This window comes from Anabrus simplex, chromosome 5 (assembly GCF_040414725.1).
Source record: "Anabrus simplex isolate iqAnaSimp1 chromosome 5, ASM4041472v1, whole genome shotgun sequence".
Lineage (NCBI taxonomy): Eukaryota > Metazoa > Arthropoda > Insecta > Orthoptera > Tettigoniidae > Anabrus > Anabrus simplex.
Window position 1 is genome coordinate 9,275,271 of NC_090269.1, and position 21,269 is coordinate 9,296,539.

General features: G+C 38.1%; 1 protein-coding gene across 4 annotated transcripts in view; it reads right to left on the minus strand.

Annotated features, from left to right (window-relative positions):
- Positions 1–21,269, minus strand: part of ThrRS (threonine--tRNA ligase) — a 250,000-nt gene that overhangs the window by 79,688 nt on the left and 149,043 nt on the right. For all 4 annotated transcript variants that reach the window (XM_067146758.2, XM_067146755.2, XM_067146757.2 and 1 more), the window contains 3 exons: positions 18,865–18,935; positions 5,291–5,453; positions 965–1,102 (listed from right to left, as the gene is read on the minus strand). In XM_067146758.2, coding sequence (XP_067002859.2) covers positions 965–1,102; positions 5,291–5,453; positions 18,865–18,935 — 372 coding nt within the window. The remainder of the gene's footprint in view (positions 1–964; positions 1,103–5,290; positions 5,454–18,864; positions 18,936–21,269) is intronic.

The following is a 21,269-nucleotide window of genomic DNA, read 5'->3' on the forward strand; positions in this document are numbered from 1 at the left end:
AGGAGAGGGCATATAAGTCTCTGGTAAGACCCCAACTGGAGTATGGCTCCAGTTTATGGGACCCTCACCAGGATTACCTGATTCAAGAACTGGAAAAAATCCTAAGAAAAGCAGCTCGATTTGTTCTGGGTGATTTCCGACAAGAGAGTAGCGTTACAAAAATGTTGCAAAGTTTGGGCTGGGAAGAATTGGGAGAAAGAAGAAGAGCTGCTCGACTAAGTGGTATGTAATGGAATTGCTAGGCGGGCAATAATTCCATTGTGGAGATTTATCTCCCGTATGCAGTTATCAGACTGTGCCTCTTATATGGGCTTCTGATAAGCTCACCTGCATACACCCAGCGTCAGTGGGTAGGGTCTGACACATCCCACTCTGACGAGTCTAGTGTCAGACCTAAGACGAAATGCTGGTTAATAGAGCAAACGCCTGAAAAGCCTTACATTTGATAAGTGGTATGTTCCGAGCTGTCAGCGGAGAGATGGCGTGGAATGACATTAATAGACGAATAAGTTTGAGTGGCGTTTATGAAAGTAGGAAAGATAACAATATGAAGATAAAGTTGGAATTCAAGAGGACAAACTGGGGCAAATATTCATTTATAGGAAGGGGAGTTAGGGATTGGAATAACTTACCAAGGGAGATGTTCAATAAACTTCCAATTTCTTTGAAATCATTTAGGAAAAGGCTAGGAAAACAACAGATAAGGAATCTGCCGCCTGGGCGACTGCCCTAAATGCAGATCAGTATTGATTGATTGATTGATTGATTGATTGGAATCCGCATTACCCGGAGAAAAACCTGTCCCGCCTCCATTTTGTCCAGCACAAATTTCACATGGAGTGACTGGGATTTGAACAATGGAACCCAGCGGTGAGAGGTCAGTGGGCTGCCACCTGAGCCACTCTCTCCTCATATTTGTCCACTACTGTATACAACTGGGTATTACAGTGTAGCTGATACGTACCTTTTCAGCCTCATTCCACATGCTAATCTCCCCCAAAAACTTTTCTGGTCGTGTAGATAGCACAAGGTCAAAAGTGAATCCAAATACTGAATAGACATGACGCAGGAAATCCAAAGCACCCAGCATCTCATTTCTTATCTGAAATCAACAACATAATAATTAACACCCAAGTGTAACGTGATTGCTTCTAGAACACAGTATCAACATTCTATGAATTTATCCAGTTTCCAGGTAAAAATAAACAGAAACTATATTTATGTAAATATATGTAACTATATTTATTATTATTATTATTATTATTAGAAAAGCGCACGAATGTGCATTACAAAGATCATTGACCGTTTTAGTCTTTGCTATAGTCGCATAGAGATTTGTTGTTGTTTTTACATCTTGTGATGTGATACATGTCACAGAACTGATCACACAGAGAACATTCACATTTTTCATTTGGGTCGTGATAAGACATATTTTTACATATTTTATGGTGGTACCCGTGTACTGCTAGTTTTATTATCACATGTCTTAGCTTCTGGTTGGCGTTCGTCCAATTTCGATCCAACATGGCATCTGTGCTGTAGAACTCTAGCGGAATTTCTTCTCTCTTCTTCCGCCTCTCCGCTAGGTGTGCTTCTACATTCATTGTGGATGGCAGTGGTAGTTTTATCCTCAGTTCTTCAATAAGAAAGGGTTCCCTGCTAGTTCGTATGTTAGGCGGGAACGCGTGTATTTTGAGATGCCCATTATGGTCCTTAGGAATTTTGCCTTAACTCCTTCTATGGTGGCCAGGTCTCTCTTTGTTAGTCCATATCAAGTGGATTCCATAGGTGAGTATTGGTAGGATCGTTGTGTCAAATAAGCGCATAGCTGTTTTTAAGGATAACTGCTGTAGATTGTTGATGTCGTACATGGCTTTCATGGCTGCAACTGCTTTGTCTTTTATGTGTAGTCTGAACGTCCCAGTAGTCTGTAAGGTTATTCCCAGGTATTTGAATGAGTTTACTATTTCCACTTTGCCGTCTTCGTATTCTATGTTGTCGTTTGCTGCGTTTCGTCCGCCTTTCCGAAAGACCATCTGTTGAGTTTTTTTCCAGTTTATTTTCAGGCTGTTATTTCCTGCCCATTCAGCCAGCGCTGAGAAAGCGTGTTGGAGCTCTTCTTTCTTTGTTGACCCTAGGACCATGTCGTCTGCATATATGTAGATCACTGCATCCTTTGCTCTTTCTCTGATTGCTTTTGTTACGTCCGCGGTGGCAATATTGAATAGTATGGGGCTGAGTAGAGACTTTTTTTTAAATTGCTTAATTTGCTGAAAGGGAAGTACAACATTGGGATTAACACATGGCATAAATTTAAGGACACAGGGGAAGACATTTTGAAGGGGAAAAAATCTTCATTGTGGAATGAAGACAAGCCAACCGTCTTCGAACAAGCTCCTTTCAATAGATTTGTTTACACATCGCACGATACCCTGACTGAAAGGCTGCAGATGAATGCTGTGTAGAATACAACTTTCACATTTTGAAGATTCTGCATAATCCCAAGTGCCATGCGCCCCTGAATAAGACCCGCACCCTATATTTTAAAGGACAAATTTTTTTTTAAAGTTTCACTCAAATTTATTTATAATATTTGCTATAGAACAAGAATGTCATTTCACTACATGTGTTACACAAATTTAAAATAGTTTCAGACAGTTTTAAAGTGTCCTTGAAATAATACCCAATAAATTATTTCAAACACCCACAGAAACAGTTATTAATCACAGAATAGTCAACACTTCATTCATCATCAGAAGTACCAACTTCGGAGCTTTCACTATCACACTGACCATCACTTTACCACATGTCATCTTCGATGCCATCCATAGCATTAGAAGTACTGCACTTCTGGAAACTTTTCCGGACGAGGTCATCACAGATACCATCCCACGCCGTCTTTATCCATGAACAAAGCAGTTGAACTTCTGGGCGCTTAATACAACCAGTTGGTGTCACCTACTCTGTATACAGACACCCAACGGCTGTAACACCCGGAATGATAGCTGGATAGGTTTTTGCGTCTTTGGTTTGCTGCTTCTCAGCTTCTGTTGTGTGACCGCGGTATAGATGGGTGTCTGATCTGCATTTCCAATTTGGGATAGCAGATGCAAATATTTCTTTTGCAACCGAATTGGCGCTGGAAGGAAAAGAGTTTTTCTTCATAGGCAGTATGGACACGTGATTGTGGTAAGCCTTCTAATGCTCAGCCCACTCCACTTATAGAAATGTCTGATCCACTCTGGCATAGAAAGTTCTTTTGCGATTTCTAATGCTTTTAATTGGCACATTTTGGTAGACACGTACGGACCCCAATATCCGCCTTTCTGTTACGTATTTGTATAGAATCCTTTCAGTTTCAGGAAACTGTAAACTCTGCCTGCAGAAAGCTCTATGATCACCACTACTGTTTAGCTTCCTTTATAAATTTCACTTTTTCACTTACAGTAAAAGACCGCAAGCGCTTTGTTGAATTCATATATACACGTGGCATTTTAAGAAAGTGAGACCGTAGACTGACTGTTGCCAAGCACTTACGGTAAATGAAAAGTGTGTTTGGGGTTGGGGGAGCTCGGACTGAGAAGCTTGGTTGCCAAGTCACAACGACCACGAGTGTGCCGATGTTTGATTTCAGGATTGTTCCGTACTTAGAAATAATTTTATTGAGCTTATGAACTACAGCAGACTTTTAAGAGCGTTTGACATCCATTTATATTATAAAACAAATCTCCATTGTCACGTTAAATACATAAGAGAACAATACGGTACACACATGTCCACTTGTTATTTTCAAACAAACGCTGTCATAAGATGTGGTTGAATCCAGTGCCAACCCTTAGAACTAAAATACACTTTAAAAAAAGTAACATTCCCCAAGACAAGTGAAGTATTGCATTGCAAAATGAAATGCTTGAATAATTTTTAGAAACCTTATTTTTGAAAGAAAAGTGCGGTTGATATTTGGGATTATACGGTGCGATGTGTCAGCATGATCTGCAACACACTGCTCAACAAACAAAAAGATTTTCTAATTTTAAGCACCCATCTTGGCATCCAGCAAATGCAAATATTGCTTAAATACTGCGGCTGTTACCTAGGCTTACAGTTTTGAAGTTTACTTGCATGGAGTCCACAAATTTTGAAAACAACATGGATACTTCGCTCTGGCTATTGTCAGACGAACCATTTTTTTTGTTCCATTTTCATTGCAACACAATAGGACTGTCAGTCTTTCTTTACTTAATTTTCAACCGTGATGTTTCTCGCCCTTAAATGCCGGGTTTTGTTGTCCACACTAAAACCAATTGCTGGTTTCACTCACCTTGCACACATCTGTACAGTACATTATTCCTGTTCTTAAATCTCTCAACCCAACCGTTAGAAGCTTAAAAATCTGAGCTGTGCTAAATAAACCCCTTGTCATGAACCACGCTTTCAACAGGTGGGATATTAGTCCACTTCAGTAACTCGCTTTCGAGATCGAGAAACTGACCTTGCACAGTTTCTTCCTTTTACCACTTGCTCCTTCTTTGCAAGCACATTAAATTTCTTACCTTATGCTTAATATGGTGTTCAGTGTGTATGGAGGAATGGTAAATTTTCGCAAAGTATCCCAGACGTCGGCAATTACTCTGGAGAAAGTTTTTCTGTCTTCTGCTAGTCGGAAGAGTCTCTCAGTTGTCTCAATACCGGTCCACTTATTGAATGAAGGTCAGCATTTCACAATTATTTGTTATTATAGAAAAAGTGCTTTAAATAGTGTCAAGGTTAGCAGTTGCCACCACAGCAGCTACTGGTCCAGCTCCTTTGCTGAATGGTCAGTGTAGTTGTCATTGGTTCGGAGAGTCCTGGCTTCAATTCTTAGCCGGGCCAGGGATTTTAGTTATGTCCGGGACCGGGTTTTGTATTAATTTTAATACACATCTTCCTTTACATATATGACATGACACTACAAACCACTACAGAAACATGCAACAGTGAATACATCCCTCTACAGAAGGCTGGCGTCAGGAAAGGTATCAGGCTGTAAAACTGGACTCAGCACACAGTACCTGGTAGAAGGCTGACCCCAAGCAGCTGGGAGAAGGCCGGGAAATCTAAGACTTGTAAAACAGCTACTACTCTTCTAAATGAAGAATAAACATTCCACATATTTGGCACTTTTTTTTTTTTTTTTTTAACAGAATATTTTTCCATAGGTGGCAGATCTTGTACGGAATACTTATTGAAAGTTATACCATAACTTTCATGTATGACTAATTAAATGCATCTTCAAATGGAAGAAAATTACCTGGTCTACAGTGCAGAAGATATGAGCATCATCTTGCTGGAAACGTCGAACTCTGGTTAACCCAGTCAAAGCTCCAGACAATTCATTTCTATGGAGCACACCAAAATCAGCTAGACGAAGAGGAAGTTCTCTCCATGATCGAGATCTCTGATCAAAGATTAGGCTGTAAAATTAATGTTATTTTAAAACTAATAAAAACATTAAAAGGTACTGGTATATGAAGGTGAAAAACAACTAACGATGACAGAGAAGTAAAGAATGAGGCCGAATAAAGGTGTATGTTACATTTTTACCCACTTTGATTATTTGGCGCAGGTCTATGGACACGATTTCCACAAGTTATGTTAGAGAAATTGTCTTGTGCGGAATAAGGGTGTACGTGTGCATTTACCTACCACCAGGCATACTGAAGCTCTCCGACCTTTTCAAGCTCATAACTTGAAACAAGCCGGGTGTTAACATAGACCCTTATACGGCTGCACGCTTCAATTATGCATCAAGTATAGAACAATACTAAAGGACACAAACCACAACTTAGGACAAGTTACTCCTTAAAAGAACTACATTTCCAAGTTACTAACCATAAAACAGGTCTACGCATTTGCTATATATGAATAAATAAAGGAAGAGCGGATGACTTATCCTTCATGGTACCGCTCCACGCACAGTTGGCCAAGCTTCGCAGTTCTTGTTCATCATGTCTTGTTCTCATGTTTGAAAGCCATACAGGGAGCTGGAGGGGAGAAGGTAAGGACGAGTTTAACTCTAGGACCATATGCACATGTTCCCGATCTTGTGTGGTATTATGTGTTAATGAGGTGACAATGTATTAGATGTATTACATATTCATTAAGTGTAATACAGTGTATTCTTTGCCTACTACTCGTTTCCAAGTGTAGTGAAAACTGGTTAGGATGTTTTTGTGGGGACCAAAAAAAAATCAAGCCATAAAGAGGGAATGTGCTAAAAAAATGAAAAACAATTATGCTGTTAAAATAAGGTTAAGTTTGAATGTAAAAATAATTACAATGAAAACAAAGAAACAACTGTTTACAATTATTATTAATGAAATACATAAAGAAATAATACATTTTACGGACACAAACTTAGTAAAACATCAAGGAAGAAGTTTCTTAGATATGCGAACTATACACTTTGCTTACAATTATGTTTAAAGTTATCGTAGGAACGTCCAACATCTGGGCAATTTGCACACGTTTCATGTGTGAATTAGCATACACTTTCTTAATAAACTTCAATTTTTCATCATTTGTAAACTGTCTAGTTTTCTTCTTCTCCATAACTGAATGTCCAGCAAACCACTATGCATAAGTACAGTAGGCCTAATTTATGTGCATTGTTACACAATTCACTTACGAACATAAAATCAAACACCAACACGTCAGCTGTATACGTACGTACAGTAGGCCTAATTTATGTACATTGTTACACAATTCATAAAATTAAGCACCAACATGTCACACAAGCTACTGTTGCACGATCAAAACAAACACACACCACTTCAAAGACAACCTTGAGACTGATAATACCTGCAGCTGTAGGCCGACGCGCTACGGCCGTAAAATTAAGTTCTCTACCAAATCCTTACCCAGGCCAGTCGCTGCAAGCGCATCAAGCGTGGAACATGGCTGGGGACGCTAATTTAAATTTCTTATGGTGGGAGTTAAGAACGTACTAGAAGAATGCCATAAATATGCTAACCAGGTTACTTTAACATGTATTAATAGGACATGGACTGGGACTTTTGAATAATGACATAATAAACAGGGAAACGTGCTAGAGAGGGACGTCTTAACCAGTTTCGACTGTATACAAATTCTCCTACTTACAATCCACTGACACGCAGTGCTGTTTGTGCTTGTACTTCTGATGACTGAACAAGGCAATTCTGATGATGATTGTACCGGGAGGTACACATCAACGCCGTGCATTCAAAACTAGAGCCTAAATAAACTCCTCTATTGGAAAACAGTGAAACTGAAACTACACCAACTTAGAACTTTACTCAGAAGATGTCACCACTAAAATATTATGTAATTTTGTTATTGTGAAGTTTCCTGAAATGACTGTATTTCTACTAGTTTTGTTTGCTATCCATCAAGAAGTTTGGACATTCTTCCACAGATGTCACTACTAAAAACTATGATCATGCACCCTGGTGCGAAGTGAAACTTTTGATTTAAAGTTTTGTATTCATTTTTTTTTTACTGATTGATGTTCATTTATTTTTGGGTTGGCAATATTTATCTTTTCTTTCCGCCAGTTTTGAATCTAGCCAATCCCTAATTTCTGTAATTAATTTTCTACCAATCAATCACAGTCTTCTTCTTCTTCTTCTTCTTCTTCTTCTTCTTCTTCTTCTTCTTCTTCTATTCTGAGTGTAACTTTTAAATTAACCAATAAAATTGAGAGGGTGTGGCTGGTTTATTCGTGAAAGATCTCGAACCTTCCCCGAGGTATATAAACTGCGGCTTTGCACGTCTCTTGGCCAATTGATCGTCATCTTACTGTGTGTGTGTGCGCGCGCGCGCGCGCGCGCATGCGCATGAAAGTGGGAGGCCTCTTTTGTCAGCTGCTAGAACTTCTACAAGGTAATGGCCACATAACATCTTTCTTTCTTGCTAGCTCCGCAGTTTAACCCGAGGGAAAGGCCCGAATCATTAACTATGTTACCTACATTTCTAGAAATGTACCTTCTGCCGGCTAATGTAAAAACTTCATAAAATCTTTAACTGTAAATCGGGGATAGAGAGTGAAGTACCCTCTCAAGCTCCCCTTCATCTTGGTTTAAGGTGTCACGTTTTTGTAACCTTTCGTTTCTGCAATGTATTAAAGTTATTTCTATGCGTGCTACCTCAGTAGTTTGGGAATAGCCCCTGTTTTGTCGGCCAAGCGCCCTGTAGGTTTTAAAATTTTTTTTCGGGAGCCCAGTCTTCGACTCCATTCAAATTGTACTCGGGCTGTTTATTTAACCTGATCTTTTTCACTAAGGCCCTGTAGGTTGGGTACTAGATACCTCTGGGTAATGAGATTTCTATTTGTAAATAGTGCCTTGTAAAGCCAGAGATTATTAGATTTTCATGCTATGTTGCCTGGAGTAGGCTTGGAAAACTGAGAGCACGTTAGCCCTTTTTCAAGTGTTGTAAAAGTGCCTCTGGGAGGCCTGATATTGTAATTTAGGGAGCAAGCGCTCCATGTGTTAGGGGATTTCTGCCCTTGTATAAATATGTGCTCTTTTGTAAATTTAAGCTAGGAGCTCAGGAAAGCTATAGTGAGGGCTTGAAGCCCACGATCTGGGTTTATACCACCAATCTTGTCTTTCCTAGACTTGTTTATGATTGCTACTTGTACCTGTAAAATTGTTAAATTTTGTGCTTTGAAAATATAACCTTCAGTTTACATTTTAAATTCAGTTCCTGACATTGTAGTTAGACCCATTCACCCAGGCACCTTCTTTCACCTCTGCGATCCATGATAAACCCCGGAACAATGATGATGATGATGCTTTTCGTTTCTTCGTTTAGAGGGGCCTAACATCTAGGTCATCGGCCCCTATGGTACGAAATGAAACGAAATGCGATTACAATTTAAAAATAATAAAAAATTCATCCACTGACCAGAATTAAAAATGTGATGATGAGGAATTGAACTGATGAATATGAATTTAAAACAATCAGTGGATAAGAAGCGCAATGCCTCACATTCCCAGAAACAATATTACTGACCAAGGGACTGCTTCCAAAGCCCAATCCTGAATCGATCATGCTTGTCTAAATGGCCAATATCTATGTCAACGATCCCGCATAATGGCACTTATTGCTAGTAAAGGAGAACCACGGTGTTTCTCAAGTTGCGGTACTAATCTTGGGTAGCGTAAAATCACGGTGTTCCAAACATTATGGTACTACTCACAAGAATTGTACCTCGTACAGGTAACGAAGACCTATGGTGTTTCTCACACAATGGCACCACACACAGCCAAAGCAAAGCGATGAGGCTCCTCACCTAGGTGTACAAACCACGGGCGTCAGTATTCCCATGGTGTTCCTCACATAGTGGGTACCAATCACAGGCAACACAGACCCATGGTGTTGCTCATATAGTGGTACAACTCACAGGCTTGTAAATTTTCAGTTGTGCCTAGAGGCCTGAAAGTGTGATTTTGTTGAGCAAAGACGCTCTAATCCGAATTGTAAAGTTAATGGTTGCCTTGAGTAGGCTGTAAGGGTTTGGGAGCGTAGTCTCCTTGGTAGAATAGTAGAGCATTGAGGCTCTTTTCTTCAAATGTAAAATATATTTGTGTAAATACTGAGTGGTGCCCTTGAAAGGCCGTAAACCTGTAACCGTAGGAGCAAAGTGCTCTTGATAATTGTGTTTTAAATACCCTGTAAAAGAAATTGGGAGATTCGTCTCCTTGACTATCTGCCTAAACGCAACATTAGTAATGCTGGGACCTTTGTAAATCAAGAGGTTGAAGCTCAAATGGAAACTTACCAATTCTTGGTTTTTCCATTTGTTTTTTTTTATTTTGTACAAAACTACCTCTGTACCTGAAATTTTGTTGTTTGTTAAAATTTAATATCTGAAAAGAAACATAACCTTTAAAGTTTTAAATTAATCGAAACTAACTTTCAACCTATTAGGTCGTGTTACGTACATTTAATACATGTTGAAGAGATGTTAAGTACAGTACAAAGATGGCCAAGCGGACACCAGTGGGTTCCGAACCCACAAACTCCCGATTTTGCGTTGGTTGCTCTGTTGAGTTACTACGGGGATGACTAGATGGAGAGAAAGTTTAAATTACAAGGAAAAGATAAATTTTAAAGTTTACAAAATCATAGTCACCTCACGACCAAGTTGAAGGGGAATACAATAGGGTTCCCACTCTTTGTTCCCTAAGTTAAATTAAGATCTTAAACCAGACTGAGAATTTACATGGCCGGATTACATTAAGAAAGTATTTTGAAACCTTTCCCTCGAGTTAGCTTTCTGAGACCATTACATGATTAGAAGATGTCTGCCATTACCTTGAGCTGGTGGACCTTCCGGAGATAGACGAGAAAAACCCTCCCCTGCCACCTCTACTTCTGCCGCCTTACCGACTATCAGCAGCAGAAGTTAAACATTGGCAAGGACATTAAAGGTGACAGGAAAAATAACTCATTACCATCAAACACTTACCGCTACCTTAGTTACAATAATCAGTTACCCAGAGACCATGAGCCAAATTAAGTGTTGGTACGGCAGTAAATTTCTAATCGAAACAGACTTTCAACGTATTAGGTCGTGTTACGTACATGTAGTACGTGTTGAAGAGATCTTAAGTACAGAACAAAAATGGCCAGCCGGACACCAGTGGGATCCGAACACACAACCTCCCGATTCCGCGTCGGTTGCTCTACCAACTGAGCTATGGTGGCCTAGGTCATCTTTGTTCTGTTTGAAAGGATCTGAGCTACAGGTCTGGCACTGCTGCTAGCACACTGTAGAGTGCGTTTAAGTCGCCCGTTGTGGGGCATGTCAATGAATATTGAATTTTCACGACCGCATTTCTAGTCTACAATAAAGAGAACAAGTTTTTCATAATGAACATAACTTACTACATATTTATTATTTGAAAAAAAAAAAAAAAAAGAATTAATCCATCACTATCAGGGAAAACGTCCAAAATTAAAACCACCCAAACTGGGTTACAAAATTAAATGTAGAGATAAAACCTTAATGTACCATCCGGACGGAGAAATAAAATTAAATAATACATTTGCATAACTTCAAAACAACCAAACTTCGTGTGAAATTTTTAACCTGTTTCTTCCAGAAATATTTCTTTTCACAATATTTTTTTGACTTATAAACATTTTCATTACTCAGAAAACACCTCGGTTGATTACCACGGAATGAGAAAATAGCAGACATAAACTGGCAGAAGGCCACAAAAATATAAGAAAGAAAAGGAAGGGGGATAAATAAGATTACATTTAAGCAGGATGACTAAATGAAAAATCATCAAGAAACGGAGCAATATTCGCACGCATCTTTAAAAGAATCCCAACGCCACCAAACAACATCAACAGACACTATCACAACCGTGGCCAGTTACCATGGTGACGTAAACATGCCAAGAGACCTTGGCAACCCCGAAACATGAACCAAAACAACACTGGTCCAACAAGAAAAATATGAAGGGTAAAAGGAAAAATTACAAATACAAGGTCAAAATAAAATAAGCTGAAACAGAGGTAAACAAGAAATTAAAACAAATCAAGAGACTGGCACCCAAGTGAAATCTCGCGTAGTTTTAAAATTGTACACACAGTAGTTTCATAGTTACTCAATAGTATTACTAAATAAATTGTCTTTAATTAATCACACTTTCTTTTTACCAAACGGTTTGGATGTATAACTAGATACAATTTGGAAACCCAACTTAGAAAAACCTAAGGTAACAAAAAAAAAAAAAAAAAAAAAAAATGGACGACATAATAAATCCAAGAACCACGACGATACTCATATTTCTTCACGCAGCAGGAAGCAGATCCAAGACAGAAATGAAGAAGAGACTTACTTGCATTGTTGGAGTTGCGGAAGTATACTAGTATCCGGTACTCACATAAATGAAATATACTTGAACTTACAAAATTCATAATAAAAGGAAGACGTTCCCAAAGTCTGATAGATCAGCACTAAGGACAAAATCCTTATGTACAAACACTGTTATCCATTATCCATGTGGTGGATCGGAAAACGATCCAGAAGAGAGAACGAAACATGTCTTGCCTCCATCGTACTCCAAGGATTACTCAAGCATGGCGACTCACGCCAACAAGCAGCATGGCCCACCACACAGAGAGAAAGAGTCAGAGACTCGCCCTCAAGAAGACACTACAACTTACGGCACGGAATCGTACCAGACCAAGAGAAAACATTAAAGTAATACAATCCCATAGTTACAACGACGAAGATAATATCAAATAAATAATGTGGGCAAAGCCACGTAAAATTTACTAGTCGAATACAACACTGAAATAATTTCCGAATGACACAAATTTCTATTGCACGAATGCAGATTTCGAAATATGGTTGGGGAGAGCTACAACTCGTCACCGACGTGACATACTAACACACACTACTGCTGGACTGGGGCGATCAAAAGACAATATGGCCCGAAAGGTCCCAGCTTTTATAGTGGAGAGGAAGATTCCAGAAATCTCTGGGCTGAAGCCCTGGACACACCCACAATTCTTATTGGTAAATTCATTTCAAAAATTCCTTATTGGTTAATTTTTAAAGCCAGCGACAAAAGATAGAAGTGCTAGAAACCTTAGAACACCAAAAACAATCTACAAACAATTCAGTTTAGGAAACCTTGACGCATAAAATTAATTTGAAAATAGATTGTTTCTTCATCTTCACACCAGAGGCCGCACGTAAGTCAACAGTATGGACATTTAACGATAAATGCTCAAACTTCTTCCACTAGCACTTTCAGAGTTTTTATTACTGATGACCGTCTAAAAGGCGCTTGATTTAAATGCACAGAGTGTACCTCCGGCACAGTCTTCATTAACAAGGAGTGATGATCATGTTCCTAATTTAGATGTACGCTATCACGTGACAAATATTCGCTATCGTTCACTGTACCACTGAACACAAAATACATTTCTAACGTCTGAATGGAATTTAAAGATAAAAATTTCATTGTTCCGTATTGAAATTATTGATGTTAAAAATTAAATAACTGAAAAGGAGGTTCAACCTATTCAATACTTAAGAGAAAGAAATGCAGTAATCACATTCCTATTTAAATGGGACCGGTTTCGACCTTAGTCCAGGTCACCATCAGCCGTAAAAACATGTACAATGTTTATGAATATTGGAGGTCAGTTTCACACTCTGATAGGCACAAAGACACGACACCACATTCTGCCATGCACAAAGTCACAACACTATCAACTAATATACGAAGATCAAAAATAACTTGAAGTCGCAGACGAATAGATTTGTAGTAGAAAGCCGCCAGCTCCTGGTGATCAGCGCGGCACATTCAAGGTCATGTGCTGCGGTCGAACGCCAAAGTAGAGTGGAGAATGTTTTGAAGGTCAAGAATTTGTCACGGTTGCGGGAAGTTAAGTACGTATATAAAAAATATACGACGCAAATCAGTATAATTGAATGAGTACTTGTACTCTTCCTAAGTTCTTGGAAAACAGTTGACTTGAAAAAACAATTGTAGAGAGAAGAAAAAAATGTAGTAAAAAGCGCAATATCGGAAAAACAAACGAAAACTTATACGCACAGTACGCTATTTTTTAAATGAAAAATTTTTAGGTTATGATTGAAGTAGTCGAAGTTGGCGCAAGACAAGAGTTAACATTTGAAAGAGGAGAACCGAAATGAAGGTCGTGGGTTTTTTTTTTTTTTTAATAGAGAAGGAAGAATAAATTAAACGAGGAAGAGTGATAGTGAAATAAGAGAAAGAATAAAAGAAATTGAAGTTAGATGGTAATGAGGAAGGATAAGATAGGGAATGAAGGAGGGGTAGCTGAGGGTGGGTTAGGAGGGTGGGTTATTGGAGGTAGAAAATGTGGGTGGGAACTATGTAAGGCATGGAAAATAGAATTGGGGTTTTGGAATTTGGAATTTTTGAGAAGAAGAATTAGGAAGTCAAAAAGGATATTGGGTTTTTCAGAAATGTCGTTTAAATTGAAATTAGGGTTGAAGTACTGGTCAAGGTGGATAAAGCAATTTTCAGTAATGCTTGCATAGTTTCACCAGTATTGACAATGACATAAATATACTTAAAATCATTAACAAAGGCCCCCTCTTAAACATTACTGAAAATTGCTTTATCCACCTTGACCAGTACTTCAACCCTAATTTCAATTTAAACGACATTTCTGAAAAACCCAATATCCTTTTTGACTTCCTAATTATTCTTCTCAAAAATTCCAAATTCCAAAACCCCAATTCTATTTTCCATGCCTTACATAGTTCCCACCCACATTTTCTACCTCCAATAACCCACCCTCAACTACCCCTCCTTCATTCCCTATCTTATCCTTCCTCATTACCATCTAACTTCAATTTCTTTTATTCTTTCTCTTATTTCACTATCACTCTTCCTCGTTTAATTTATTCTTCCTTCTCTATTAAAAAAAAAAAAAAAACCCCACGACCTTCATTTCGGTTCTCCTCTTTCAAATGTTAACTCTTGTCTTGCGCCAACTTCGACTACTTCAATCATAACCTAAAAATTTTTCATTTAAAAAATAGCGTACTGTGCGTATAAGTTTTCGTTTGTTTTTCCGATATTGCGCTTTTTACTACATTTTTTTCTTCTCTCTACAATTGTTTTTTCAAGTCAACTGTTTTCCAAGAACTTAGGAAGAGTACAAGTACTCATTCAATTATACTGATTTGCGTCGTATATTTTTTATATACGTACTTAACTTCCCGCAACCGTGACAAATTCTTGACCTTCAAAACATTCTCCACTCTACTTTGGCGTTCGACCGCAGCGCATGACCTTGAATGTGCAGCGCTGATCACCAGGAGCTGGCGGCTTTCTACTACAAATCTATTCGTCTGCGACTTCAAGTTATTTTTGATCTTCGTAATGTGGTGTCGTGTCTTTGTGCCTATCAGAGTGTGAAACTGACCTCCAATATTCATAAACATTGTACATGTTTTTACGGCTGATGATGACCTGGACTAAGGTCGAAACCGGTCCCATTTAAATAGGAATGTGATTACTGCATTTCTTTCTTTTAAGTATTGAATAGGTTGAACCTCCTTTTCAATTATTTAATTTTTAACGTCTGAATGGAATACGAAATACAAGCACAAACTGGCTCACTATGTTATTCTGCAGTCTCACTGCTAACCGGCAAGCAAAACTGAACATTTCTGTCGCTACCAGCTTGCTCCCCGAAGGTACAACATATGGTGTGAAGTCAGGAAATTAAAGGCAACTACGGCGAGGGCTCTTTCTTAACCTGAATTGGAAATCACGTTCCTTTCACAAGGGATGACAAACAACAGTTTTACGACTAGGAAAAATGTGATCGTATTAAGCGGTAATAGTAGAAATTCGTGTCACGACAACCGAAGTATATTTACATGTAGATTTAATACAATGAAAATCGGGACTTTGAATTTATGATGTGCTAAGCGGGAAAACGTGTTAATGAGGAATGCAATAAGGAGGTTTCACTCTAATGCCTTTGCCTTTTATAGGTATGACAAACTGATCAATGAACTGAAGGGCACAAGGGTGGGTGGAAAAGACACATGTACCACATAATGTGAAATCTCTACTGGGGTCAGGAGGCGGTACACATCGAAAACAAGCTCTCGGAATCAGTCACGTTCACTAGAGGCACGCAACACGGTTGTGTTTTGTTGCCATTGCTGTTCAACCTATATTCTCAGCAAATCTTGCGTTTGACATTGTCTCGGATGGAATACAGGTGAAAGGCGATGTCATCAACAATATACAGGATGCACACGATACAGTACTCTTTGCTGATAGTATTGAGGGACTGTAAAATCTCTTAGAGAAGATGTGCCATGCCAGCCTTCGACACGGCCTTGGTATTAACATAAAAAGGACAAAATACATGGTCATCAGCAAACATGAAGCACCACTCTGTATTCTCAAGGCTAACAGAAGACCTGCTGAAAGGGTTCACAATTAAGTTGAAAGAAGATACATGATGGTTCAACTATTAAAATAAGAAATGTAAGTTTTACATTCCTACTTAATTATTATTGGCACCGGTTTCGACACGCATTATTGGTCATCATCAGCTGATCACAAATAAGTATAAAAGACAATGCACAGGTAAATAAAATGTGAAGTTTAAATAATTACGTCAGTTGCTGTTGGTGAAGTACTAGAACACTTTAGGGAGCACTGTGTGTTGAAATTTCAGCCAATCTCAGATAAGTATAAAAATTGAAATTTCAATGTTATCTAGAAGTGTAGAATCAAATACGTATTTTTCAGTTGCAGTTAATGAGGCAATGTATAAGGGGTCAGCACTGCGTGTCTATAGTTCTGAAAATACTGAAGAAGTCTTAGATCAAATATGTAAATGTAGTACGGAGCAGGTTCTTGAAGAGTAGCAAGACCACTGTGCTTCCAAAAGTTTGTGGAAATCTGATGAAAAAAAAAAACACAACATCACCAATCAGCAGAGATAACACACAGAAAGAGATCATGATAATGCAAGGTGATAAATATCAGATACCAGAGTCTAAATACGAGGGGTAATGTGTGGTGGCAAGGTACTCAGGTCCGATAAATCGTCGATCGGAGCAAACAAACTGTTCAAAGTTGGACTCCTTTTGTCCTACGTATCCAACTAAACCAACCTTACTACGGCAAAGGAAAGAAAGAGGTAAGACTTAAACATAAGTTTATTAAAAAGGTTCAAATGGAAGATAAATAAATTCATAGCAAGAAAATAAAACACAGATCATACATTCTTTTAGAGAGTGCTTGAGTGTGAAGATTGTCAACATAACTCCTCTCTAGTGAGCTTCATAAGATAATACAATTTGTGTACAGTACTTCAGTACTAGGGATGGGTTAGGGTTCCCACTCATTCTTTCATCAGGAGAAAAACTCTTCGCATATCATCCCGTTTACCTCGGAGATGAAATATTTCCGATAATAACTTATTTCAAAATAATGTATAACGCACCAGAGAAGGTACAGACCCCTGAGAAAAAGGCTCCTCAATAATAGGTTAGGGAAAAGAAGAAAATAAAATAGGGCAAAAAATGCATCACATGCGGATGTGTGTCAAATGAATGAAAAAATGAAAGGATTCGTCCAGAAAAATAAAATGGCTATCTCTAAAAAGGCCCAAAAGAAAGGACAAGGTTACTGCTAGGTCGCACAATAGCAAGACATTTATGGAATCTAAGAAGAGTCAGTAAAATAAAATATTAATCTAGAGTGGAATAAAAACTCTAGGTGATATAAATCTTTCTCTTTCATTGTGTAACTAAATACGATCTATTCCATTCAACCGCATGACAAACATACAGAATTGGGCATCTTACAGATCCAAAGTGCCATGTAGAAATGCACCAAAATGCAAAGTCACTCAATAAGATAGTATTGGGGTAATGCCGTGCATAGGCCCTAATTACCAGACTAGATATGTACAAAACCACCACGTCGTCTCAAGAAAACAGTTCTGATGATAAATGCCATGTAAGCACTTACAAAGCACACTTAGAGAACTTAAAACAGGCAAGCATAAGACATCAATGAAATCCCCGACAAGATATCCAAAATACCAGGCACGTACAAATGGAGATGTCAATCACACCAATAACATTGGAATAGACCGTCTTGTGCCACAACATTGAAGTGATACATACAAATAAGGTAAGAAACGCCCACATAATGTGGCTAGACGTCGAAAATAGGCAAAACTCAAGCAAAGGGCAAAATAATATGGCAACACCATCAAGGCATACCGTTCGGCTGAACAGTAACCAAACTATGACCGATAAAGCAGGATAAAAAGCCACAGAAATTAATCAAGAAAAAATTTACCAAGTTAAGTAAAAATAAGAAATTATAGATTCTGTGCAAATCTCCAACATAACATCATTTGAATCTATTATAAATATTATAACACAGTAAGGTGGTCAGCATTGTGATTCTGGAATCCATTTTGCCTTTCTCCGAAGTTCAAAGAAAAAATATCATTAATAGACTTAAAATCAATGAGGCAGAAAAGTCAAAGGTACGAGAGGGGACACTATTGCCAACTTGTGACAGTATGATAAATTATCAAGGGGAAGACTGCCAGTACAGAAAGAAAGCAAAGATTTAGTAACATAAATTAAACATATGTGAAACTGAAAATAAATACAGCCAGAGAAGCAGGAGCATCTCACAATTTATGTTAATACACGCAAAAATCTCTGGAAAATGTGTATTCTTTACTAAGACCTCGATTTAATGTAAACTCCCATTTAAGGTTAAAAATATTAGATCCCTGTAAAAACATTAAATAGGGGTTCTACGAAGTACTGCATCTTTAAACTGTTCGAAGTTGACAATATGGGCTAAGCATGTCAAAACATTACTTGTAATCTACCCCAGAACTGATTTTATGGAAAAAGTTTATCGTAATCTCTCTCTCTTTTTTTTTTTTTTTTTTTTTTTTTTTTTTTTTAAAGTTTCTTTACGTAGCAAGGCACAGATAGGTCTTACGGTGATGATGGTATAGGAATGGGCAGGAGTGGGAAGGAAGCAGCCATGGCTTTAATTAAGGTAAGGCTCTGGTATGAAAATGGGAAACCACGGAAAACCACCTTCAGAGCTGCCGACAGTAGGGTTCGAACCCACTATCTCCCGAATGCAAGCCCACAGCTGCGCATCCCTAACTGAACGGACAACTCGCTTGGTAATCGCTCTTAAATGGCCTTTAAACCAACTTATATGATAAAATCAGTGCAGTTTCAACTCATATAGTTTGAGAATATTCCTTTGAATTTTTCCCCTTATCAGAACATTTGCTTACCAGTGTCCAGGACAGTTCATTGGTTTCAGAGCAAAGGTTTCCTTCTCCGACTCAAACGAAAACATGTTCTCCTGAAAGAAAACCGAATGTAGAAAATTATTCACAAAACTGACATTCTATTTATAATTTTATTGTGAAAATGAATTTATAAAATACCTATACTACTGCAATCATGCAATAACTCAGACAATAGATTTGATATTTATTTACATTTTCTTTGTTCTAAGCTGGAAAAATTCTCTCGTAATTACATAAATTAACAGTCACATCACTTGGAACTGCAAAATAGTACCTTAATTTGAGGAATAACAAACCACAAAAACAGGAACACTGATTGTTACAGCTAACTTTGCAGCTGTTAATTCTATTCCTTTTTTCCATTAAAACAACAATCATCATCATCATCATCATCATCATCATCATCATCATTATTGTACCGGGGGTACACAATCTCCGTCCCGTTGAACCGTGAGCCTTCTAGAAGGCCATCTGTGAGGTGAATCCGGAACCAATGCAATTTAAGATACTTTGACATTTAACCAGTTAAATGTCTCTATTATCGGCCTATGTGCCCCCTCTGGCGAGATTACGGACAATTTATTTTTATGGGAATTTTCTATGTTTGTAAACCTTAAATTTTTTAGATTGTTTTTTAATGTGCTAAGGTTGTCAATACTCCTACGGCTTCCTTCTTCCTTAAGTTATTAACCAATCAGGAATTTTGTGTATATTTCTCTAGCCAATTAAAATTCGGGATGTGTACAGGCATTCTGCAGTTCTCAAGCGAGTTCTGAACTTCCCCCTCTGAGATGCTATAAAAGCTGGGCGCTTTAGGGCCTATTGTCATCTTCATCGCTCCGGTTTAGTGTGTGTATGGTGTAACGAGGAGGCAGGGGCTGTAGGCCCGCATTCGGAAGGCCCAACAACTCAAGGTAATGGCAGATATTTCGTAACATGTGATAACCCCAGGCAGATAACTTGAGGGGAACGTTTCAAACTTCTTCGATTAATGTAAGATTCTAAAATCACTGTTTAAATGTAAACTTTCGGCAAGTCTAATGTACCGTTTCATTGCCTGATTACGTCAAAACGAGATGTTACAACACCAATATTTGCCATGCATCGCGATAATATGACAAAGATTACGTAGTAGAAGAATGTAGTAAAAAAATACAGATGTACCGAACCAAATAAGCCGTGAATATGTCGAGAGAAATTCAGACATAACGATTCAAGTAAGCCACGATTTGGAAACAAGGCGATCAGACATGAGATCAATGCGGCTGTGACTAAGAAAAAGTAGATTTTTGTTTGTTTGTAAAAATTGTTAGACCAGCAAGGGAACAATCGCTAAAAAAAAAAAAACATACGACGAGCATCGTAACAAAGTTTCACGAAAGGATCAAGACAAGAAGAGAAAGAATGTTTTCGAGGGAATATTTGATGATATTTGTATGAAGAATTAAGAATATCAAGATATTACGCTTAGACTCGAATAAACAACAAGATTCACAAGCGTAAAATAAACTACGAAGAAGGGAAGAGATAATATTGACTGAAACCCTGGATCAAATCCGTAGTTATCACAAGCACTACTTAGAAAGAAATCAGACTTCACCGCGTCAAACTAGAGATCATTTAAAGCATTGCACATACATTATAATTGAAAATAATATCGTTTTTCAGAAGAACAAATTGTTAGAAAGTAGAAAGTAGATACAAGCTAAGTCATTACACAACTAAACTGTGGAACTAATATTATACTACAAGATGTTCTTTTTATCGCATGTATACTACGGCATTAACATGAGCAACTAAGCCGAGAGAATGGGATTAGCAACTGGTGGACACCATCCAGTTGATTCTACACGGCTGAGCCCGGTAACCATCGCCCAGTGATGACGCAGCTGTGAACGAGAGGCCATAATCCAAGGAAGAACCAGATGGAAGTCAACCCAGTCCAGTGACGAGGGTAGAGATAAGTTAAGTTCCGTGCAGTTTATCCATTTAAATTACCCATATTTCGATTAAAATGTAGTATATTGATATCTTGAAATGTGGTTATAATAAGGTTAACGTTTAAATCTTCGAGATCTAAGTTCAATGTGCAGGATCTTCGCAAAAGAACTCATAATTGTCTTAAAGGCAAGGATTTAGGTAGCTATCGGTTACTTGAGTTCACATTCATATGTAGGGATGTTTATTTTCATTTATGGAGAGCTTTGCAACGATACTTCGACTTACTATTGAAGAAATGTGTTTCTCATAATGTGATTCAATCCAACTATTATGCGAAATGAAAAAGATCATTCTCTAGGACAGTATAACGTGTTTCAACGTTGAAACGTCGCAAAATGTGAGTAAATATGAGCCTGAAGCATTAATATACGTTTTCTTTTACAGGT